At 36.0% G+C, this 25,472-nt stretch overlaps 2 protein-coding genes across 7 annotated transcripts in view; both read left to right on the forward strand.

Annotated features, from left to right (window-relative positions):
- LOC132040949 (MOB kinase activator-like 1A) overlaps positions 1–5,239 on the forward strand; it is a 35,729-nt gene extending 30,490 nt beyond the window's left edge. For all 4 annotated transcript variants that reach the window (XM_059431643.1, XM_059431644.1, XM_059431642.1 and 1 more), the window contains 5 exons: positions 880–988; positions 2,769–2,862; positions 3,541–3,674; positions 4,094–4,257; positions 4,981–5,239. In XM_059431643.1, coding sequence (XP_059287626.1) covers positions 880–988; positions 2,769–2,862; positions 3,541–3,674; positions 4,094–4,257; positions 4,981–5,055 — 576 coding nt within the window. In that variant the 3' untranslated portion in view covers positions 5,056–5,239. The remainder of the gene's footprint in view (positions 1–879; positions 989–2,768; positions 2,863–3,540; positions 3,675–4,093; positions 4,258–4,980) is intronic.
- A 2,009-nt stretch (positions 5,240–7,248) lies between these two features.
- On the forward strand, positions 7,249–23,875 carry LOC132040568 (protein ENHANCED DISEASE RESISTANCE 2). Of its 3 annotated transcripts, none has more exons than XM_059431215.1 (22): positions 7,249–8,337; positions 9,042–9,116; positions 13,044–13,097; positions 13,177–13,242; positions 13,360–13,463; positions 14,491–14,558; positions 14,631–14,747; positions 14,927–14,967; positions 15,074–15,174; positions 15,834–15,929; positions 16,338–16,402; positions 16,495–16,566; positions 16,709–16,864; positions 18,278–18,507; positions 18,593–18,632; positions 18,728–18,882; positions 18,978–19,079; positions 20,226–20,270; positions 20,364–20,504; positions 21,303–21,398; positions 21,535–21,636; positions 23,426–23,875. In XM_059431215.1, exons 1-22 carry the CDS (start codon positions 8,200–8,202, stop codon positions 23,534–23,536), a joined length of 2,175 nt encoding a protein of 724 aa, XP_059287198.1. In that variant the 5' UTR covers positions 7,249–8,199; the 3' UTR covers positions 23,537–23,875. The 3 variants fall into 3 exon arrangements, with proteins under 3 accessions (XP_059287198.1, XP_059287199.1, XP_059287200.1); XM_059431216.1 differs by having other exon boundaries at positions 7,281–8,337; positions 18,737–18,882; XM_059431217.1 differs by having other exon boundaries at positions 8,265–8,337; positions 14,631–14,781.
- The last annotated feature ends 1,597 nt before the right edge of the window (positions 23,876–25,472 follow it).

Consider the following 25,472-nt stretch of genomic DNA (forward strand, 5'->3'; position numbering starts at 1 on the left):
TTTGGCCTCACCTACTTTGATGTTGATTGCACCAATTTCTAAAACTTCAAACAAAAGACATCTTCAAGTTATCAAGTTTAAAGGGATATTAGATCTTTGTAATCCTCAAAACATGCTTACATTTCTACTGAATTATTTTTCTTGTGCTAATTATAATCTTGTCAGTAGTTGAATTTTGAAATTAAAAAAACTTTGTTTTTAGTTGCAATTTTGTAAGCTTATTGTTATGATTTTATTGAACATGGTATACCCTACCCTAAACCCCAGGGTCATTGGCACACTTTTCACACACACACACACTTTTGTAACTGATCCACACACACACACACACACACACACACACACACACACACACACACACACACACACACACAGTACATCGTAGGAGATGGAGATTCTATTTCAGTAGAATATCCCTCCCTTGTATGCATGCTATTATGTGCTCAGCAAGTTTATAGCTAAATTGGCTTTCTTTCCACTTTCAAGTACTAGTATGCAAGAAAAGGAGAGTATTAGTATGCAGCAAGCTATGACACAAAAATTATCAGGATAAGAACGAATTAATGGATTCAGATGATTTGACATAATAATTTGTTAGCTCTTGGAAGCTCATCCAACTTCAAATTTGGGCATGTTAAAGTTGATATAGTTGACTAGTTCTACAACCTAAAGTATCTCATGCTTAGAGTTTGGATTCTTGGGGGCAAAACTTTTCATTTTCGTTTAGTCTTCTTGCTTGTTATCATTCTTCCCGTGTATCTTTATTTTGATTTGGAATTTGAGTTAAACCCTAGAGTTATGGGTAGAGAAGTGGAGTAGTACTTTTCATTCCTGAATGGGTTATGTTTCTTGCTTTGCTCACCGTTTTCCTTGTTGCAGGGGGCACAATTAAGAAAGCACATTGATGCCACATTAGGCAGCGGAAACTTGAGAGAGGCCGTAAGGCTTCCTCCCGGGGAAGATATTAATGAATGGCTAGCTGTCAACAGTACATTCTCTCTCTCTCTCTCTCTCTCTCTCTCTCTCTCTCTCTCTCTCTCTCTCTCTCTCTCTATTTCCTCCTGTCTTCTCAGTTCTCATACATAATGATGGACATCCATTGGCACATTAATGTTACCTCTGTTTCTGGTGTTTGAGATGATAGGAAGATGTGGTTGCTGGATTCACTGTCTTAATTGTATTGCGGAATAAAAATCTCACATGCTTTTAATCTCCAAAATTTTGACTTCCAGAACCAGAGCTTCAGTCCATCCTCCCTTTTCTCTTTTGGCTATGTGGAAAGGAAAGAAAAAAGAACACACTTCCATCTTCCCCAAATTGACTGATCTACTTTATTTCTTGGGGTTGTCCTAAAACTATGTCCATTTTTTTTTGGAAATGTTTTTTTTTTCTCTCTCTATTTATTGTAATACCTTTTCAGTATATGAATCCTAAAGAGGTGACATGTAACTTACTTTTGTACTAATAAAAGTTCATATATTCACCAAAACATTTACTCCGGTTGTCGGCCTACTTTATGTACAACTACAACAACATACCCAGTGTAATCCCACAAGTGGGGTCTGCGGAGATAGAGTGTACGAAGACGTTACCCCTACCTTGGGAGGTAGGAAGGCTGTTTCCGAAAGACCCTCGGCTTAAGAAAAAGCAGTCGACCTACTTTTTGTAAATACTGAAAAATATTGGTATTAAACTTTGGTTAAAATTTTAACCTTAAATCAGTGCCTAGGGCCAATTAAAGCACTGTAGATCCTAGCTGAGTATCATGGATGAAATCCCGAGTGATGCTCATCAGTGTCAGGATAGTGCTAGTGCCTGAAAACTTACTTTGTCACCCTCTAGCATAACAAACTAGTGAAAAGCATGACTTAGGGTATGCAAGATAAAATTAGATGCTTAGGTTGGAAACCGTCATGCAACCAACGAGGTAGAAGTGTATTCTCTAACACCCTTACATATGGCCCAGATTTTGACTCCTTTTTTTGGAGAAGAGAATGGGTCTGAAGTAGAGAGAGAGAGAGAGAGCAGATGGTTCGAGCGGGCTGGGAGCAATTATTAGTTGATGGGCTGAAGGGAGAGATGAGTCCAGAAAAGCTCCATGGCCGGAGTTGAGTGAGAAAGCTCAGAGCGATAGAACATGAAATAGAAAGAGGTTGTGAAAACGGCTCACCAAAGTTTGGCTCTGATACCCCATGGCAGAATCTGGACATCCAATCGAAAATCTTAAGGCAATGGGTAAAGTGGCTCAAGACATTATAAACTCATTTGAGAACCCTTACATAACCAATGAGGGGAAAGTGTATTCTCTAACATCTATTAATAAGCCAATAATCTCAAGCCCCTCACCACAGTTTATTTTTTCTCCTGTATCATGTAATATTATTTCAATTTCGTACTCTTTATGCTTACAATACAGTGAACCTTAACGTCTTTATTTCGTTGGTCATCCAAGTGCCTGTCGAATGTACTTCACAGAAAAAGTATCGCCAAGTCTCACAAATTCTGAATTAACCAACATTTTGTTATTAATTGTGAGGACATCCCATCAAAGTCTAGAGGCTGGTGGAATATACCATATTAACAAGCATGTGCACTGCAGAAAGTTCTGCACAGTAGCTATAATAGTATAATGATGTATATATGTGACTCTGTATTTGAAGCCAATGCTGAGAATAGAATGCTGAATATGCTACATTCTGTTTGCTTACTTGTTGCTGTAAGCCGATTAATTTTAATTTAATTTTTTTTTTTAATATTTTAATATGCAGCTGTGGATTTCTTCAACCAGGTGAATCTGCTTTATGGCACCCTCACTGAATTCTGTACGCCAGAAAACTGCCCTACAATGACTGCAGGCCCCAAGTATGTTTCGTAAATAAGCTGTTTCCAGTTTACTTTTATTATATACATTATTTGATACGTAATTTAGTCATCCTTTGGGGAAAAAGAGTCACTAAATTGTCCATGGTTATGGGAGTTGATTCATGCAAACTGCTTGAGGACCATCTTCGAATTCTAGTGCCCAACAGTGGAACTTGTGTGGCTTTTAAATCACAGGGATATGAAAACTCAGCTGCTTCATCTGTTCCAAATTACCTGCCCATATCGCAATTTTTAAGGGGGTGCATGATTCTTGCATAAGCTGTTAGAAATTAATCAGAACAGTCTTCTCAAGTGACATGACATTAAGGCATTTGGTCTAGGATTTCATAGCCATATAATACTCTGCCCAGAATTTGTAATTTGAACAGTTCAAGAACTTAAAGGAGGCCAAGATGATGGTCTTGTAAGAAAAATCATGAACACTGCTGTAGTGCATTCTAAGTGTGCAGCAATGTTGAGAGGATGTCTTGATGTTGCTTTGACCAAAGTAAAATACTAAGAAGTGACAATATTTTCCCTTCATTTTGTGATTTAATTCCAAAAAGACCAAATATATATGAGATAAACATTAACACTAGGATTAGGTTAGGTGGAAACTTAATCTGGAGTATTCTTCAACGAACTACACCATTCTTGACTTCACATATTGTGTTTTAGGTATGAGTATAGGTGGGCTGATGGTGTACAGATTAAGAAGCCTATTGAAGTTTCCGCTCCAAAGTATGTTGAATATTTGATGGACTGGATTGAAACTCAATTGGATGATGAATCTTTATTTCCTCAAAGGCTTGGTAAGTACTAGTTAACAGCTTCCACACTCATGTTTTAATGTCATTTTAGAGATGTAAACAATACTCCTCTGTCCCAACTCATATGACCTACTTTTATTTATTAATGTCTAAATTATTTCAGATTCTACTAAGTATTCTACTTAGATTCTTATATTTGAAAACTAGCTATTTCTTTTAACAACTACTACTAATATGCAAGTCATATCAACTTCTTGTTTCTATAAAAAGGATGGAAGGAGTCATCTTGAGTGAAGTGAAAATTTTCCTCTTGGGAGCCAAGAGGGGAGAAGGGCGGATGTGCAGGAGTAGGTGGCGTGGAGTTGGATGGCGAATTTTTGCTAACTAAAATCAACTGCTTTGTTAGTTTAGACAATTTTTTGTTACCTTTTCTCATTGTCGACTGGCCTATGTTTTTGTAGGCGCACCTTTTCCTCCGAACTTCAAGGATGTTGTCAAGACAATATTTAAACGCCTCTTTCGCGTATATGCACATATTTATCACTCCCATTTTCAGAAGATTGTGAGTCTTAAGGAGGAAGCCCATTTGAATACGTGCTTCAAGCATTTCATACTCTTCACCCATGTGAGTCGTTTAAATTGCATAATCCTGAATGCACTTTCTTCGTTAGCTTTTGGTTTCTAGATTTGCAATTATATGCTATTACTCTTATGTGTGGACCTGAGAAAGTAACATATGATTTGCAAACAATTAAATCCATGCCCCTCAGACCCCAGTTGTGGGACTACACTGAATATGTTGTTGTTGTTAAATCCAAAACCGCACCCCCCCCCCCCCCCCCCGACGAATCGAAAAAAGCAAGATAATTGTGATTGCTGACTGGTAGATTGTAATCCATAGTTAGATAAGAGTTTTGGGGCAATAGTTTGAACTTCTGTGCAACAGGGAATAATGGAGTCAATTGGAACCATAGATTAAAAAAAAAAAGTTACCCAAAAAATGGCGTTATAAAATTAGTGCAGTTTCTATTATGTGTTTTAAGGAGCAATGCGAGTTGCTTTGAAAACGTTGATTATGTTAAGAACTTCAGGCGCATGCAGAATTTAAACTTTATGCGTTCAATCTTTGAGTTATTATCATTCAACTCAGAACATTTGAAATTATGGCTCAGAATCTAATATTTGTTGAAACTTTAATGATTTTTGACATATGTATCTATGTTTAGCGTTGAAAACACTGGGTTCCGTTGAATCCAGTATGCAGCATCCTTTGTTGTTATGGTTTCATATGATCCTTTATCTATAGGATTGATTTTGTTAACATTTATAAATGATGTTTATTCTGTAGGAATTTGGGCTGATTGACAAAAAGGAGCTGGCTCCACTGCAAGAGCTCATAGAATCTATTATTGTTCCTTACTGAACATCCTCTTGTCAGTTTGCTTTTAACCTGTTTCAATAGGAAATGAAATAGTATGATGTGATAAAAATGTATTTTAGTGTTCAATAAGTATGTAGCCTAAGCTGACATTTTAACATTGATATTGTGCATGTTTGCATCATTGTATTTTTTCTTCATGCTTTTAATATAGGTCTGATTAAATGAATGAAGAGCAACTAAATGGCAGTAGGGAAAATTTAAAGCTGATAAAACGTTAGATGGGTGTAATTATGTAATGTTTGTTTAAGTAGCTCTTTGCAACAAAAAAAAAAAAAAAAAATGTGTCACTCCTACTCATTTCTATAGACTTGGCTATTTGATAATTTTGATCCCCTGGACGATCTCACTTGATGAAGGTGAGAGACAAGCGTTTACCATGTGTCAATTTTTTTTTTTTAATAAAATACATTTTTTCCTTTTAAATTTATAAATTTTCGATCATCTTTGTCAGAGCAAATCTATAAACACTTGATTGGCATTTCATGATTTTGATTAAAAAAATGATTTGTTTTTTATGGCTTTTTTGGAGTCTAAATGAGCTTGACAGAAACAAGGAAAAAATATACTACAACATAACATACCCAGTATGATTTTACAAGTGGGGTTTGGGCGTGGGTGTACGTAGATTTAACCCCTACCTTTGTAGGGTAAAGGCTGTTTTTGATAGACTACCCGCTCAAAAAGAAAAAAGAAAAAAACAAGACCAAAGAAGATGAGATGAAAATATCAAAGAAATAAGATGCTGATAGCGAAAACACGCAAGAAAAAAATTACACTGTCGGAGTAAAATATGCAATGCATTATAAAGAATTAAGCAATTAAAAAATAGTTCCAGTTTTCAAACATGTGTAAGAACAGAAATATAATTGGCTCAATAATCATTGCATAGAATAAATTAAAAAAAAAAATACTAATTATTGAGGTAAAACGCAATGTATATTTTTTTTATAAGGAGAAAAGCAAGATAGTTGCGGTCCTGGCTATGTCAGTCTTTTTTTTGCGTGGGGCGAGGGGGGGGGGGTGGCGGGGGTGCTTAGGTTTTAAATAACTAAGTCTAGGAGGTAATTAAGACTATTAATAATTTATGCATGCATTAAATAAACAAAGTATGTGAGTATATGCTAAATTAGTATTTAATTAAGCCAAAGAAATTGAAATGACCCTTTAAAGTCAAACAACTCAAGATCTACTTATGGGAGTTTTATTTAATCCATTAGAACAGTAGAAAGGTATATTAGACCCCATCTGATTTCGACCTTCTTATAAAACATGACTATTTGTTTGTATATTAAAAAATTTTCGGCAAAGGCATTAAAATGAAAATATGACATACAATATATAAATTGAATTGTGATGTCTCATAAATACGAAATACAATTAATTAGTACAGTAATACTCTCTCGGTTCACCTTTATTTGTTAAACTTATAGAATTTTTTTTATACATTTCGAATAGTTAAATTTTAAATTAATTTAACTTCAAAGATTAATCGAATTGACTATAAAAAGTGAAACTTGATAACTAAAAGTGAACAAAGGAATATTTAGTAAGCGTCCGTCAATAAAAACCAAATATTTTTCCAATTTATTTGAGATTTTTTAGTTGGATTTGTGTGTGCTTATACTCTCCACAAAAAATATTTGATTGTCTGAATGTATTGAAAGTGAAAACAATATTCATGTGTTTTCAAGTTGTATTTAAAATTTTCATAGCCAAACCTCATTTTCAAACAAAGTGAAAAAAAAATCGGGGAAAAAGTGAAAATTTTATGGGCAAACGAGGGCTTGTTATTTACACTTTGTTTGGTTGGTTATTACGTAATTTCATAATGTATTGTATTGTATTGTAATGTGTTATATTATATCATATTATATTATTTTAATTAACACAACATTTGAATAAACTGTATAACTTTTCGTCATTACATAATCTCACACATCAACAATTTATAAGATAAAACTATAAAAAACAAAAAAGTAGAATACAAGACAAAACTACCATAAAAAGACAAGATAAATAATAAAATAAAATTATTATATAATAAAAATGAGAAAAAAGATACAATAACTACACGAACAATACATATATTAAAATTTAAGTAAAAAAATTAAAACAAACATCGAATTTAAAGTAATTAACCGTCCAAACAAGGCACGAGCCCAAAACAAGGTGCGCGTATATTTTTTGACTACACAACCAAATTTCTCTTAGCTGCAATTTCAGAATCGTGCAAAAGAAGATTCGAACTTCATAGATTCGGATTCACTTTTCAATTTCAACTACAGATCATCTTTTCACAATCCAATTACAAAGTTACAACAACTTTTTAATTCAATTTTTCAAATCACTTTTTTTTAGTCAACTAATTACTTTGCTGAGTCACAGATTTCACCGTCATTTAGTGATTTTAAGGTTTTACAAATTTGAAATTTGAATTTCAGTGAATCTGATGGATATAATTGCATAGTGTTAATTGAATCAGCGGAAGTGAGGATTTAATTTAAACTCTAAGCTTCCGGTTATTTGTCAATTTTTTTGAGGTATTTTTTAGTGATTTATTATTGAAGGATTATTATATTGTTGTTAATTGTTGAAATCAGCAAAATCAGAGAAGAAGAGAGAGCAAAAGTTACCTTTTTGAGGAATTTTTAGTGATTTATTGTGGAATGACTATATATATTTGTTAATTGTTGAAATCAGCAAAATCAGAGAAGAAGAGGTAGAAAAAGTATTTTTTTTGAGGTATTTTTAGCGATTTGTAATCGAACGAGTATATATAGTTGTTAATTGTTGAGATCAGCAAAATCAGAAAAGTAGAGGTAGCAAAAGTTTGAATTTTGTGGATTAGTGAAGTTGTCTGGCAATTTTTTGAGGTGCTTTTAGCAATTTATTGCCGAATGACTATATGTAGTTGTTAATTGTGAATCAGTGAAATCAGAGAAGAAGAGGCAGCAAAAGTTTGAATTTTGTGGATTATTGAAGTTATCTGGCAATTTTTGAGGTGTTTTTAGCGATTTATTATCGAAGGACTGTTATATAGTTGTTAATTGTTGAGATCACCAAAATTAGAGAAGAAGAGGTTGGAAAAATTTGAACTTTTGGATTGTTTTGGATTATTGAAGTGAAATGTCGAAGGTGGTGTATGAGGGGTGGATGGTGCGGTATGGGAGGAGGAAGATAGGGAGATCGTATATTCATATGCGCTATTTTGTTCTCGAGACTCGATTGTTGGCCTACTACAAGAGAAAGCCTCAGGACAATGTGGTTAGTTTCCTGAATTTGAATCATTACTTTCAATTTTAAGGCTACTATAGTATGATTGTAACTCTTGGTATGTACTAGTAGTATTATTATCACTCGTTCCGTTTTAATTTAAGTGTCTTAGTTTTAACAGACAAACTTTAAAATCTTGTGGTCTTGAACTAAAGATGTGTGTAATGTACCAAAATGCCTTGTAAATCTTGTGATCTTAAACATGCTATGTAGAATGTTGGAATCGTAGAGTTAACAAGTATAGAAAGATGCATACTTTTGAAACAGACTAAAAAGGAAAGTAAAACACTTATTTTGAGACGGAGGGAGCATTATTATTTTGAGATTTGAATGTCACTAGCAAATTTAGAGAACCACTAGTGTTACAGAACTCCAAACTATTGAATATTGGATAAAACGAGTCCAAGTGAGCGAAATGTACAGTGAGAATTCATATATCAGACCCGAACTAGCCTGGAATCGAGCTGTGTAACTTTGAACTCAAATTACCTGACCTTTTGATGGAATTATTTTTCAATTAAATTCATGAACAAATGGTGTTCTCTCAGGATATCATCTTTGATTCGTGTAGGATGTTGAAATGTGAGTTAAGGAACTTTGATTGGATATTTGTTTCTAATAGTGCAGGATCAGTGGAGAAATGTATTCTCTTAAGCCCCCTAATAATTGATTTATGATGTTGCCGTAATTATTAGGTTCCAATCAAGACACTCCCTATAGATGGCAATTGTCGGGTGGAGGACCGAGGCCTGAAGACTCATCATGGACATGTGAGTTGTTCTTTACTGTTGATGTTTACTTTCTGACCAGTATACATGCAGTACTAACTTTCTTTGAGAGAAACTGATCAATTAAATGGAATCAAGTTCTTTTTCTAGGTGGAATTGTTAAATTGTCATAATTCATCTAGCAGTTGTTTGTACGGACTTCTAATATGCAAGAAAATGTGAGCATTGGTTGTAATAATTTGATCTGCTTATTCATGATATCTGTCTTTGCATTATATATTGTGGGGGTAGTCCAGTTAAGAATGCATGACAAATGCTTTTGGTAAAAGAATACCTTTCTTACTGTTTGATTTTTGCTTTAATTAACAAGAGCTGTGTTTGCTAGTCAATCACAAACTATTGTTACTAAATCCAACAATGCAAAGTGGCACAATATGCTTAAAATATTTAATGTTAGTACTGTTTAATCCATCAATGGTTGAATTGAGTTGTTGTATGACCTGGATGTGTCTAGTATTAAATTTCACTGTGACTTGTGATGGACAAATTCAGAGCGATTTCTAGAGTTCAATTTATTGCGGATTTAGGTTGAAAATTCTTGAAACTTGTTGGATATATATATATATTTTTTTAAATTGATGGATAAGGGCCTAGAGATGCTTAAACCATTGGGGGCAAAGAAGATGAGAAACGTGTTGTATTAGAGCTGGGAAGTTGATGGTGGTTTTTGAAAGCGAACTCTTCTATCACTGTTGCATTTTCTCTGGTGGACCCCCCGGGTCCATAGTACTGGAGCGATTCGAGGGGAGGGGGAAATGACGGTGGAGATGTTCTAGGAGCCCCTCTTACATCCAAGTGCATCATCAAATATAAAGCAAAAGAAACCTTCTGGTTAAAAAGTAGCTTAAATCTCGGAACTTGAAGCATCTGAAATGTCACTCAGTTATAGTCCCTCTTAGAAACTCCACTCTCTTACATATAGTTCAATTGATTCAGATTACCAAAATAATAGGCAGACTGAAAAGAGAGATGGGGTATGCACCATGCTAGCATTTTCATCATTGGGTAGGAATTTTTGAGGTTATTTCTCAAATTAAGAATTAAGAAAGTTTAAAAGTCATATTCCGGCTCCATCTTTGTGGCATAAATTATTCTTCACCATCAACTTTAAGTTGTAGACATTCTCCCCTTCCTATTTCAGTATACAGTAATTGAGGTGATTTTGTATGGACAAAGTCTAGTTTACTCTTTAGATCATTAACCTCCCCCTTGTGTAATTCTTTTAGTATTCCATCGCCAAAGGGTCTAAATCCGATGTCTATTTTGCACTTTCTATTATTAACTTACCCCGGTATAAATTTTTTAGTATCATTCCCCCTTCTCTAGCTAAATGGTCTAAATTAATGTGTTCTAAATAACTAGGAAACTACATTCATTATATATGATAATGCATAACAAAAAGAAAAAGCTTTTCGGGAAAAGAAGAAAAATAATAAAAAAATGACATGGACATCAATAACCTATTTACAAAAGTAGAGAGCTTGACCAAAGTTAAAGAAAATTATTGATGGAATAAAGAAAATAGACGCGATAAACATTTAAAAGAAGGGTCGTTGCATCGTTTCTCTTTCAAAATTAACAGTTACTTGAATATCTATTTATGCATTATTAGCTTTATTATAAATGTGAATGCATTATCTTCCCACATTATGGGTTTTACGGGGTTTGACATCATGTTCCTAGTTCCTACCATATGATAACAACTAACATTCCCAGTGTAATCCCACAAAGTGGGATCTAGGGAGGGTAAGAAGTACGCAGACCTTACCCCTACCTTTGTGGGGTAGAAAGGTTGTTTCCGATAGACCCTCGGCTCGAAAGAAAAGAAAAGAATTTGAAGCAAGGTATCAAGTAGACTATGACAACACAATAGCAAGATACAAGACAAATGAAACAACAAATAATAATACACATGGAAAGAAACTACATGATTACTAACTAGATACTACTAATAGGGAGAACCCTCGACTACCTACTAACCTTCTAGCCTAATCCTCGACCTCCACACCTTCCTATCTAGGGTCATGTCCTCAGTGAGCTGAATCTGTGCTATGTCCTGTCTAATCACCTCCTCCGGTTCTTTTTCGGCCTATCTCTACCCCTCCTAACTCCTGTTACAACTAACCTCTCACACCTCCTTACTGGCGCATCCACCCACCTCCTCTTCTCATGCCGAAACCATCTCAGTCTCGCTTCCCTCATATTGTCCGCCACGGGGCCACGTCCACCTTGCCCCCTTGCTTGGATATGACTTGATCATCGATCTTCACTTCCACCCTGGTTCCCGCGCCACATCACTGAACTTGCACTTCAGGTACTCTGTTTTAGTCATGCTTAAGCTGAAACCTTTAGACTCTAGAGTTTGTCGCCAAACTTCCGGCCTATCGTTAACTCCACCGCACGTCTCATCAGTTAGTACTATCAAATATGTCATCTGCTAATAACATACACCACGACACCTCTCCTTGAATATGTCGGGTCAATTCATCTAGCAGGCTAAAAAGAAACGGGCTAAGGGCTGATCCCTGGTGCAACCCCCTCATGATCGGGAAGTCTTCTAAGTCACCTCCCACTGGTCTAACCCGGGTCTTGGCTCCATCATACTTAATTGCCTTAACGTAAGCCACAGGTACACCTCTAGACTCCAAACACTGCCAACGAACTTCCCTGGGGACTTTATCATACCCCTTTTCAAGGTCAATGAACACCATGTGCAGGTCTCTCTTCTTGTCCCTATACTGCTTCAGCATTCTCCTAACAAGATGAATGACTTCTGTAGTTGATAATTTGTTTATTATTTCATTTGTCACAACGTATAATCTTTTGATTTTGGGACGTTTCTTGTTTGATGCTATTTCATTGATAATCTCATTTTGTGCTACTTTTAAAAACATTTGAGATTTCAAATTGATTTAGCTTTCTACTTAGACTTAAGAAGGTTTTAGATGTGGAACTATGAACATCGAAAAAGTCGACTCTGGAGAGGTAAATACTTGATGCTGCTTTGGTTCCGATAAAGTGGGGGACTCCAATATTAAGAGGGAAGCCGGGGCGAGGGCCCGGGGATCTTATATATGCTTGTCTCAGAAAAGGCGTATAATCATGTAAATTGGGGTTTCTTGAATTACGTTATAGAGGATTGCTTTTAGAGAAAGACGAATGGACAAGGTGGACTGATTATTGTATCAGTACGGTGAGATTCTCCATTCTAACCAATGGGAGCCCTTTAAGCTTCTCTAATAGTTTCAGGGGATTAAGGCAGTGAGACCCTCCATTACCTATATATCTTTCTGGTGATGTAAGCTCAAGGCAGGATGATGGATAAAGCGGTCATAGGAGGATCTCTGAAGGGATCAAAGCCAATGCATTAAGGCAATAGCAAAATGATCTTCATTTTCTATCCGTTCATGTCATATGAGTTTGTGATGTTGAGGTGGCCCATTTATAATTTGATTCAGGTTTTGTGTGACACTGCTAGGTTTTTCTACTGCTAAAATTTTGGATGGCATTTCAAGGAATGACTTTTATGATGGATGCGGACCCTTTTTTTTGCAGGCGAGATTGTTGTGTATTTACCTTTCTACTTGTGAGGCAACCTTGAGCTAAATCAATTTAGCTGTTTAGGTTAAAAATAACCGTTCCATCACCTTCCTCTTCTGTTCCTCCTCTCTTCTGAATGAGTTTGGTCATAGTTCATCACTTCATTGTTGCATGAGTCAAACAACCAACCATCTTTTGACTGTTTGGTTTAAGAAATATTTGTGCAGACAACGATGTATCACAGTTGAATACTGTAATTTTGTATGATGTCCTACAATAACTTTTTTGATGCCTGTTTGTTATTTGCTTCATGAATAGGCATACTTAATATTTCTGTTTGAGGACATTAATCTTATGTATATCTTTCAGATGGTCTATGTCTTATCAGTTTACAACAAGAAAGACAAGTATAATCGTGTCACGGTGCGTGATCTTTCTCAATACTCTCTGTTCTTGCCCCAAACAATTTACTTTACCATCTTCAATCATTATGTTGTTCCAGATGGCAGCTTTCAACATTCAGGAGGCACTTAGTTGGAAAAAAAAAATTGAATCAATCATTGATCAGGTTGTTTTCTCTTGTGCATTAAAGCTTCCCCTTGATATTTTCTCTTCTGACATAGAGTTCTTCCGCCTCTTTTTGTCTCGATATACTTGGAGGTAGTAATATGTCTTAAGTTTGCAGCATCAGGAGTCACAAGGAACTAATGGCAATAGGTACAATACATTTGAATATAAATCTGATATGGACAACGGGAGGAATGCTTCCTCATCAGATCATGAAAGTCAGTAAGTATTCTGCTTTTGCCTTCTGCGAGTTTTGGAGGTGTCGCTATATTCGACTCAGAATGTAGAAAAATAGTGCATTCCACTTTCTTTGTGTTATGTTGCTATTACATTTCTCTTTTGAAATTAATTTAGCTCTTGACTAGTCACTGCATCAAAAAAATTGGTTTTTAAATCTAACTGTGAAAAACAGAGTGTGCAGACAAAAGGGTGAGTTTGCTAAATACTTCCTACTGAGTTTAATGTTTTCTGATATTTGGTCATTAAAGAGATTCAGTCCACTACTAAATAGGATGGCCAAAATAAGAAAGCAAAGCTAAATTTACTAAGATCTATGCCTTTTCTTTTCCTTGGGCCTCTCACCTTTCCCTGGGGAAGTGTGGATGGGGTTGTGGACTTGGTTTCCTATAATTTGCCAATACAGTTGCTCCATTTTGTTTTTGTTTCGTTATTAGTTGTATTGATAGAGTCTATGAGAACGCTTCTCCAACTTCTTGAGGGAAAAACCTAGTTAACAAGTGATGTATGCCCAACTTAATCCAAGGCATTGGGGTCCTTAAAACATACCGGCTCTGGCTGCCCTCAATCCCAAACTTAGTGGCTTTAATTGGGATTGTTTCTTTAGATTTGATCTACTTTCATAAATTTTTTAAATGTTTTAAGACTTTCAAAATGCAAAAACGTATATCCTGTAGTGCATTCGTGTTTCAAGTATCTTATTTTTGAAAGATGAATCACCTTCTGGTTTTGCTTTAGAAATTGGTCTGAATTGACTCTCGATGGATGAAAGAAGGCATTCAGTTTGGGAGGACCAAACAACTAATTCTGCTTACTAAGATTGTGAAGCACATGATAATAATTTGGAAGATTATAGTTCCTTCCTCGATTGTGCCTTTTACACACACACACACACACACATATGACACATCTTATAAGATTTATGTAGCAATATAGCACATTTCTTTTAATCGAAGCACTTTCTTTCAACTGCTCCTGCTTTTACAAATGTAATGGTCGCCCAATTTTATAGGTTTAGTGCTGCTGAGGATGAAGATGATTCTCATCCGAACTTGCTGCGAAGAACAACCATTGGAAGAGGTTGTTAGTTTGTCTCTTGTCTTGGCTTATTTTGCTCTACATATTTGCTCAACTATCCATTTTGCATGACAGGTCTTCCTGAGTCTGTATTTGACTGGACCAAGGAATTCGATTCTGATTTGGCAAACCAGAATGGGAGTAACCAAGTATTCTCCAGAAAGTACTGGCGCTTACTTCAATGCCAAAATGGTCTGTTTAATGTTTTCATCTGTTTTATCTTCCTGTAAGCATGTGTTGTCCGGCAATGATTTGAATCTGTGTTCTTTTAAGTTCACTGTTGTGTTTTTCAGTATAGTTAAGCTGTAGAACATATCAAGTGGTATCTTCACAGACCATTGACAATGTTCCTCTCTAATGTGTGAATGCAGGCCTTCGCATTTTTGAGGAGCTTCTGGATGGCGATTTACTAGTATGGGTTCATCTTTGTCTTCTATGCTGGCTCAAGCATTTCCTAATTTACAGAAGTATGGTATGGTTTTTCGGGGTTTCTTCATGTAGTCCTTTTCTCTGTGTAGCCAAAAAGCTGTAGTAGAGCAATGAAGGCTGTTGGGGTTGTGGAGGCTAGTTGTGAAGATATATTTGAGCTTGTTATGAGCATGGATGCAACACGTTTTGAGTAAGTAATGTGAATTGTCAAGTTATTCTTTGTTGTCTTCATACTTACTTTTCGTTTCAAAGTGCTTTTGTTGTTCATAGATAGGTTTCTGTCAGGAAATTATCATTAAACTGCTTTGCTACGAGCTCTCAATTGGCACTAATTTCTGATGGCTAATTTTTCTATTGTTTTTTAACCAAGTTCACGTAGTTTTGTTCATTTTGGTATCCATAAGTTGCTGGTCCTCGGTGGTCCTAGGGACTTTCTGTGAATGCATGATAACTCTCTCAAGTTATTGAGAATTAAATAGTGTTTAGCACATTGGAAAAAAATAACTACAACCTTATAATTCTCCGAATTATATAATTTTTTCTGATAAGGATTATCCTAATTACATCATTATGGGGATAAAGGATCCTTCCCTTATTTAAGTGGAGAATGGTAGAGGGGCGGGCCCATTGTCCACCGAGTTCCGAACCTTGCGCCACTAGCCTTCATGGAGTTCTCAGTTATGTCAAACACTTCTTTCAGATGCTTATCGCAAATTATGAAGCATTCTTTTTAATTAGTTTCTCATTTTGGGGAACAAAGTCTCTAGACAAGGTGATTGTATGCAGCCAATAAAAAAGTCATTATCATTACATTCTTTGGTGTTCAGGCTCTAAATACTGGTTTAACAGGTGGGACTGCAGCTTCCAGTATGGTAGTTTAGTTGAGGAGGTAGATGGACACACAGCAATACTCTATCACAGACTTCAACTTGACTGGTTCCCTACGTAAGATTACAGACTTCTTTGTTGTAATGGTTGCTTATCTATTTTGTATTTCTCATTTGACTTCTGCTTTAGTTTGGTTAAATTAGCTCCAGCAGCAACATGATTGATTGGATCTCCTAATACACTGGTTTTAAATCACCATCAGAGTTCATGCATCTCCGTACTAAAATTATGATTTTCTTTTGTGCCCCGCCGCCCCCCACAACCCAAAAAAAAAAAAAAAACACAAAAAAGAAAGATAGAAAAGGAAGTCTCACTGCAGAATTCCAGTCCAATCAATCAAGTATGCCTCGTCCCAAACTACTTGTAGTCTGCTGTATGAATCCCTGTAACCTTCCGCTCTATGCTGGCCCAAACTTTTTGCAAACAATTTTTGGTATTTTAGATTGACATTAACTGTGTATGCAGGTTTGTATGGCCTCGTGATCTTTGTTATGTACGTTATTGGCGTCGAAATGATGATGGAAGTTATGGTAAGTATAGCCAAAGGCTCTTATTCTTATCGGTTTATCTTTTATTCCAGTTTATTTATGACTGTACTTGGTTTGTCATCGTTATTCTGCAGTTGTGTTATTTCGTTCTAGGGATCATGAAAATTGTGGTCCACTACCTGGATATATTCGAGCTCATATTGAGAGTAACCTCTACTTCCATCCACTCATTTAGTTCTTTGCATTTAATGCATATGAAAATCATTGGATTGATGATTCTCTATATATCTTCCACAGTAGTATTCTGAAGGTTTTATGTTATATGCTAACCATTATCACCACTCACAGGTGGTGGATTCAATATTTCCCCACTCAAACCTCTTAATGGGAGGCCCAGAACCCAAGTGCAGCATCTTATGCAGATTGATTTAAAAGGATGGGGTGTGGGCTATATCTCGTCATTTCAGCAACATTGTCTGTTGCAGATGTTAAACAGTGTGGCGGGTTAGCTTTTCTTATGCTCTGCTGAAGTCACATAGTTGAGAAATTTCAAGTTTGTAGTGGCATACTTTTTCATTTGCATTAAATTTGCTAATGCATCATCTATTTATGATATATAGTGTTTAGCGTTGGAGAGTCGCTAGTGCTTGTAAGCGATTTCAGGCAGCTTCAGCCTTGCTCTTCCGCCTCTTCACGCCTATTCACTTCTTGTTGCATGTAAGATAGTGGTTGTATTAATAGTTGTTAAGTCAACAGAAAAGCAAGAAGGGAAAAGTAACTGAGTTAATGATTCTTTTCCCTTCTTTGTTCTTTTTCTTTTCTTTTGATCAAATAAATATTAGTACAGCCAATATGGATGAAGTGAATATGGATGGTCCACTAGAAGTAACAAATTTTATGGGTTTTGTGCGTGGAAAAGCATAATGAAGGGTTTGGGGGATTTCTCTTAGTAAATCGATTTCCTAGTCGGGAATGGAAACCAGATACATTTTTGTCTGGATATTTGGTGTGGGGAGTTTACACTAAAGGTGATGTTCCCACAGTTGTACTCCATAGCAAGTTACAAGGAAGCGAGATTGGCATAATTGTGAAGATGGAATACAGGTGGACTATCTTGGGATATTGTCTTGTGGATTGGGAATAGATGATACGGAGGAGCTCCTCATGTAATATAGAGAAGCAATCTTGGGAGGGGAAGGGTCCATGGCCGAGAGGATTCCCTTTCGTTCTAATTACAAATAATTGTTGAATAGGATGGGCATAAACAATTTATGGAGAATCATTTGGAAATGAACACACCTAAGCAAGTGATCTTGTTAGATCGTATGCATGTTGGGTGGCCATTCTTACGGCTAGTAGTTTAAGGAAGAAGAGGAATACATCGATGATTTGGTCTTGTATGTTTAAGATGGTTTTTTTTTTTGGGTGGGGGGGGGGAGGGAGGACAAGGATCACCTACATTTGATAGAAAACTCACTATGGGCTTGTGGAGTTTCATCTATTTAATGTTCATCATTAAGTGGACATATCTGAGACAGTGAGAGGCCTTTGGAGGAGAAGTGGTATTGGAAAGAGAAAGAAAGCACGTGGAATATTGTGCCCGCTTGTTTTGGATTATTCGGAGGGAGATGAACAAAGGATTTCTTGAACGAATTAAATAGCCTTTATGGAGGATCAGGAGTCCTTTGATGTTTTGTTTATACGGGGTAAAGAGATGTTGCTTTTTTATATAGACAGTTGGATAGAACTCTTACAAGCTTAATGCTGCACACGAAGTTGTAAATTTCAGCATCATATTGGTGCTATTAGTGAATTGATTTGATTTATTGAAAAATGGAAAAGAAATTGTGTACTTCCTTGACTTATATTTTGATGAAAGCTTAATGTGTAACTTACGTTTAAATTATCCTCCTTTAGGACTTCGTGAATACTTTTCGCAAACAGATGAAAGGACTGCTGCTCCAAGAATCCCAGTTATGGTTAATATGACATCAGCTTCAGTCTCTGCCAAGAAGAGTCAAAAACTCCAGGAGACTCCTCATCATCGTACTCGTTCTTTGGACCAAATACGAGCTGCAAACAGAGATGCTTCAATGATGGATGAGTATTCTGAGGAGGAAGAAGATTTTCAAGGGGCTGATCAAGAGGTTTGGACCTTGTACATATTCATAGTACATTAGGCATCTCCTTCATAAATACGTGCTGAGAGCATGTGGCTTGGACTTTTTGCAGGTAATGCCACCCAGTCCTGACCATGAAGTGAAGAGAACTGGTATGTGCTGTCCCATATGTATCGTGTTTGTAATATTCACTAAATATATGTATTGTCTGTGCAAATTCGTTACTGACAGTTTTATACTTGTGAAGCACTTGAAGAAGAACCTTTGGATCAAATTGATTTTTCCATCTTTTCGGGTAATCTTCGACGTGATGACCGTGATAATGGTCGTAACTGCTGGAGAATATCTGATGGAAATAACTTCAGAGTTCGTAGCAAGAACTTTTGCTATGACAAATCAAAGGTCCTTTAATTGTTTCTCATTTCCTTGATAATCTCGTTGGTTTTTAGATAATATATGTCACCATGCTCTAAAATCACTTCGGAAAGTGCATGCAGGTTCCTGCTGGTAAACCTCTGATGGATCTTGTTGCTGTTGACTGGTTTAAAGATACTAAACGGATGGACCATGTTGCTAGACGTCCTGGTTGTGCAGCACAAGTAAGTAATACATTAGATTAGTTTCAAGGGAATGTCTACTCATTTAGGGTATTTTCTGTTGCTAACTGAATGGGTAACCAGCAATAGAGAACATCACATTGCAGTCGAGATGTTCTCCTCATTTTCATTTGGTTCCAATAGAAAATGTTGAAAGGAAGAAACGATATCATAATCACACGCACGCACAGACACCATTCGTCAAAATTTTCAAGAACAGAGCTCATTCTATGATGGCAATATAGAAATAATAAAAGGGGAAAAGAATAATGTCTTCGCTTGATTCGCTTTTGCATAACCGTGTTTTCTCAATGGAGAATACTTACACTAAGTATAACTATTTATACTTTGCTACTTAACTATCTAAAACTCTCCCTCAAGCCGGTGCATACAAGTCATCATACCGTGCTTGTTACATATGTTACTAATGTGGGGAGAAGTGACGAGTTTCATGGATATATCTGCAAACTGATCTATGTGAGTACACAAACTTGTTACGGTGTCCCCAAAAAGTTCTTTTATCTGATACTCCCTCTATCCCAATTTATGTGGCACCATTTCCTTTTTGGTCTGTCCCAAAAAGAATGTCAGCTTTCTATATTTAGAAATAATTTAACTTTATGAGATGATTTACAGCCACACATTTATATAAGGCTTGTTTTGGACCACACATTTCAAAAGTCTTCTTTTCTTTCTTAAACTCCGTGCCAAGTCAAATGGTGCCACATAAATTGGGACGGAGGGAGTAATAAAGTAACAATCGATTATAAAGTAACAATATGAAGAGCCACTGATTATCACAGTGTGTTTCCATCTAGCTAATTTCTCCAAATTTCAATTCTTTGAGCAGTTGTTTGATCCATGCGACTGCACTTAATTTTGCCATGGACTGTTAATTTTCACCAGTAATTGTCTTATGTTGGGGTAGAGCTCTCCAGAAGACCTGAATGGTATGCTAGGTTATGGTTTCTTTACCAAGGGCAGAAAAATTGTATTCCTAAGTACAGATGTGGTCCTGCTTATGTCTCCAATCAAGTGCTTTAACATTGTGCATGCTATCTATTTTAGCTGTAGAACTTAAGCTTAGCCTGTTTGTAATCAGTAGATCAAGTACCATATTTTAATTTGTCTTGGTGCATTTATTTCCAGGTTGCTACGGAAAAAGGACTGTTTTCCTTGGTTGTAAATGTGCAAGTAAGTTATTCCACTGCTACTTTCTGCTTTGAGTTAAACTTGCAACAAGTGCTTGGGGAAGAAATAAATAAACCAACATTTGTCTTCTGAAAGGTTCCTGGATCAACACATTACAGCATGGTTTTCTATTTTGTCATGAAAGAGTTAACACCTGGTTCTCTTTTGCAACGATTTGTTGATGGGGATGATGAGTTCCGCAATAGTAGAATGAAGCTCATCCCGTCTGTGCCAAAGGTACCTTTATTACTATCAACTTCCTGAATGATTTCCGGTAGTAGAATGTTGATTGATGATGTTTCTGATACTACGACGAATACAATCATACAGATGCTTTTAACTAGTTATGATTTTATACGATTCTAGGACAAATTTGGTGGTTTGATTTTAAACACCTCTTCAGAAAAATCTTTTATAGTAAGAGAAGCGAGTACACTTCTCTCCGGAATACTATGTTCAAGAAACTCATAACTTGGCCAAAGAGCTGGGTGGGCTGAGATAGATAGTAGTTTTCATGCGATGATTTATGGGTAGAGGATGACAATAGAGCAGCATAAGTAAGAACTTCTTTTTCCTTCTTTTTTTGAGAATGAGTAAGTGAGATAACTCGAATATTACATTGAAACTTTAACCAATAGCTGAAGAGTAACGATGTAAGATGTAACCAATACAGAATTTACTTGAGAGATCAGGGACACTATCTTGGGATGAGACGTTTATGACCCCGCTTTCAAATATATTCTCTGTTGAGATTCTTGTGCATTTCTTTTTGTCAGAAAGTTTAGTGGCTCTCTGCATTGAAATTGCTGTTAATACTCCCGGGTTACAAGTGCCAGTTTTTGACCAATCTCTGCAAATAAAATTAGTTTGATACCATAACAAATTCCCTTTTAGAACATGCATGTTAAACAGTATGCATGCTGAAACTTGTGGGCTATCTTTCAGAGATTTTGCTGTGTTCTCCATTTCCTTCCTGCTATATCTTTATTACAATGTGTATGTGCTTAGAATTTGACCTCTGTCATGTACATGAAGGGCTCATGGATTGTGCGTCAGAGTGTTGGAAGTACCCCTTGTATACTGGGGAAGGCAGTTGACTGTAACTACATCCGCGGTCCCAAGTATTTGGAAGTAAAGACTTATGTCCCTTTTCTTTGAGCTATTTTTTTTTTTTTAACATATAGAGACACAATATGCCATGCATATATCATACAGGTAAGGACAATTGTAGTCTCGGTTTTGATCATGTGTTGTTTATATTCTGTAGATTGATGTTGATATTGGTTCTTCCACTGTGGCAAATGGAGTTTTGGGGCTTGTGATCGGTGTAATTACGAGCCTAGTAGTTGACATGGCTTTCCTTGTACAGGTATGTGAATAGACCTTCACCTGCAAGATTTTGTTTTTTATGATAAATTCATCTGGACAGTTTGTTGAACTTTGTCAAAGAACATTGGGTCCAACTATCTTGGAATGTGGGAAATAATTTTGAGTATGACTTATATAGGTACGAGTTTGGAATACTTCTTCTGTCCCATTTTATATTGCACCTTTATTATTTGGAAAAGTCAAACAAATTATTTTATTCTAGGATTTGTAAATACTTCTTAAATAGTGTTACAAATAACTGTGACTTTTAGTGCTTTTTATGTAGTTCTGGAATATGTATAAAATTCATTTGAAAAATCAAGGAATTGATGTACCAATAGAGACCTAAATTCAGATGAGTATTCCTCATACTTCTAGTCCTATACTCCTATCATTCCTTTTGGGATGGGAGAGTAACAAAATGAATTAATGAAGTTAGTCTAATACGTATAACTTGAAACATTCGGCTGTTTTTTAGTATAGACTTGAAGTTGGGTATCTGGACTCCCGTTTAAGTTCTATAATGCCAGAAATTGATAACTACATAAATCTTTATGTAAACTGCAGAGAATTTCTAGACTCCACCAAAAAGCTTAACATACATTTCCTGATAAGAACATAGTATGGTTCACACTGTTGAGTTGAGAAAAGAATAAAATGAGATAGTAGCAATAAGAACATAGTATCATTGTAGTGTTCTATTATACTCCCATCATACCTAATTAAATATTACATTTGTTTTCTTCTACGGGCAATTTTTTCACTTTTTGATAAACTCTTTCCCTTATAAACAATCTAAAAGTAGTGGTAAGGCCATCTACTACTTACTCTTATTGATTGTATTAAGTCAAAACAAGACATTGCTTTGAGGCATACGGTACATAGGAAAATCTCTTCTTTTTTTTTTTCCTTTATTTGATAACGGTGGCATCTAGGCCCAACTTGCACGCACCTCAACTATTCCAACAGATACTTGCTATCTCCTACCAACACAGGGACTGGGTAACTTTGCTCCTAATGCTTACTTAAAGAAAAAATTTCTTCAATAAAATGGGTAATCGTGGGGAAACTTCAGGAGGATAGGTGGGCCATTCATTTCGATAGGATGGAAATTTATCAACAGTGCTATACTTGATCTTGCAGTGTTGGTATCATCTCACTGCCCGGAATATGGGAAGTCTTTCAATGTGGAGTGATTTCTTAAGGTGGAATTGAATCATCACAACATCAAAAAGCATTCAGGTTCATAGAGACTGCCTCTAGAACCATTTCACAAACCACTCAAGTAGTTCTCCACAAACACTATACGATATCTTGAACTTAAGTAAATGTAGAAGTGCCTTTATCGTAGTACCTAAAGTAGTAACAGTCCCAAAAAATTATCAAAAGGTAGCATTTGCACTACTAGAGGGAAATAAAAAAGGAAGCTCTTTTATCTGCTTAGTTATGAAGATGGATTAAAGGAGATATCCCAGTGTACTCTTCATTTTGGCCATTGTATTTTCTGTGCATGTTCATGATTTTTTTTGTAAGTTTTTATTTCTAATCATCATTTTCCTTAGTTAATAAAATCCGTATCCCAAACCATACCCCAATCAACCCTCATGTATCCCTGCTCCCTAATGACAAAAAGAAGGTGAAATAATATGGATTGATGTATTTGGCATTTCCCCGAGGTCATGCAAATGTGCAACTCATCTTTTCTCTAAAACTTCCTTCCTAATTGTATTCCTTTCTGTGAAATTATTTATATGCCAAACCTGATAATGTATTTGGCTATTTTGTGTTAGGGCAACACCCCCGATGAATTGCCTGAGCAACTAATAGGCGCTGTACGTGCATCTCATATAGAACTCTCATCTGCTATTGTACCAAAGTTGGAGCCTGATACTACAGAGTAGGCCAAATCACACCCATAGTTGACATTCTGAAGAAGCTGAGATTCTTGAAAGATCATGTATACATAGATGTAGTTCCTTTCTATTTTTCATTCATCGTGCTCTTCAAATTCTTTTCAGCTCCGAATGGAACGCTGTCTTATTATAGACGTCAACTTTGTTAGGTTCTTTTTCTGAGCTGTTTCAATTATTAGTAAGAGCAATGAATTATTTCCTTATTTCCAGGTGCTGATCCGGAATAAGATTACACAAAGTTGGATGATAGTTTCCTCTTCCTTTTTTCTTTCCCCAGAAACTGAATTCTGTACAGATATGTGAATTATATGTTCTTTTTGTCTGGAATTTTCTAGTTTAATTCACGCCATATATAAGGCTGGTTATTGGGCGGATAGTTACGCTTAACGGTTATCGGCTTTTAAAAATACTAATCCGTTAGCCAACCGAGAAGATATTGGTTGGTTCGGTTTCGGTTAGCAATTATCCGGCGGTTATCGGCCGTTGTATCGGTTAAATCTAAGGGATAATAAAAATTAAATCCCAACATGTAATCAAACTTCCACTGAAGGCTTTACATTAGCGACACTGGCAAAATTCACATCTTTATCAACTTGAGACCCATTAAATATATGGGTGTTGTTTGTAATTCTTGCTTCTTCAGTTTTCACCTTCTGAGAGGAATTTCTCACATTTCCTAAAACTTCTTCTTTTCTTTCAAGGGTTCCATTCAAAATGCTCTGAATCCTTAGCACTAGGCACAAACGAAAGCCAAAAATCACCTTCCTCGTAACTAAGAAACTGATTTTACACACTAGATGCTTTATATATCTAGGGATAAAAATGTATATATGATAATTTTTAATGGGTTAACGGTTTACCCGATAAGGAAATTGAGTATCGCACCGATAAATCGTTAATTATAAAATTTTAATTCGTTCCCCAACCGTTAATTCGATAACCCATTACCAGTAAGCCGATAAGTCAATTTTACGGTTGGGTTATCGGTTACGGTCCGATTGATAAGCCAATTTTACGGTTGGGTTATCGGTTACGGTCCGATTTTGAATATAGGTTGTTTTCTCGTGTCTTGTCCTCTTGGAGGCAACTATTTTTTATTTTTATTTTTTCCCCATATTCGTCAGAGTACTTTCAGCTTTGTATATTTTTTGATTTTTATGAAATAATCTATCAACTGTGCTGCCAACCTAGTCCATTTGGAAACTAATGGTCGTTGTGATTTGGTTTTGTAATTTGGCTTTAAAAGATTTACCTTTAGATTTCATTTGGGGAAACAACTGAGCAAAAGCTTGGATAGTTGGATTTAGGGTGTGTTTGGTATGAAGGAAAATGTTTTCCAATTTTTTCATGTTTGGTTGGTTAAAATTTCTTGGATAATATTTTCTGCAAAACAAGTTCCTTAAAAATGAAGAAAATGATTTCAAGTTTATTGTCTCCTCCCAACCCTCCCAAAGATGCCAACTCCCACGCCCTTGACCATCGAACCCCCCACCACCCCCCGAACACCCACTCCCCACCCATCCCACCTTATAGTATTTTGGTAGATTACATATATATGCTCTTAGGATAATATTTCCTTGATAACATATTAAACACTAGAGAATAAGTAAGAAACCCACTAGTTTTTCAAGGAAATATTTTACTTCCAAAGACATTAATCAATTGTCTTACTTCCATTTATGATTTTTTTAATCAAAATGAATATTCTCCAACTATACCACTGCTTACTTTCTTTCTTTTCAGGGGGTAATAGGGGTGGGAGTGCTAAAAGGTAATTGGTAAAGGAATATTCCATTTTGTATCTGTAGAGGGTTAGTCGTGTTTACAATAAGAAAAAGCACTCCTTTAGAAGCTCAAATGATGATGCTTATACTGGTGAAATATGTACTAATAAAAATAAAAGGTACTTTATTACTACTAAAAA

Source organism: Lycium ferocissimum, chromosome 12, assembly GCF_029784015.1.
Source record: "Lycium ferocissimum isolate CSIRO_LF1 chromosome 12, AGI_CSIRO_Lferr_CH_V1, whole genome shotgun sequence".
NCBI lineage: Eukaryota > Viridiplantae > Streptophyta > Magnoliopsida > Solanales > Solanaceae > Lycium > Lycium ferocissimum.

Excerpts from the sequence above, each read along its gene's own strand:
- LOC132040568 (XM_059431215.1), top strand. The coding sequence starts at position 8,200 with ATGTCGAAGGTGGTGTATGAGGGGTGGATGGTGCGGTATGGGAGGAGG. Across the intron at positions 16,567-16,708 it reads TATTCGAGCTCATATTGAGA|GTGGTGGATTCAATATTTCC; the intron begins GTAACCTCTACT and ends CACCACTCACAG. Across the intron at positions 18,508-18,592 it reads TTCAAGGGGCTGATCAAGAG|GTAATGCCACCCAGTCCTGA; the intron begins GTTTGGACCTTG and ends GACTTTTTGCAG.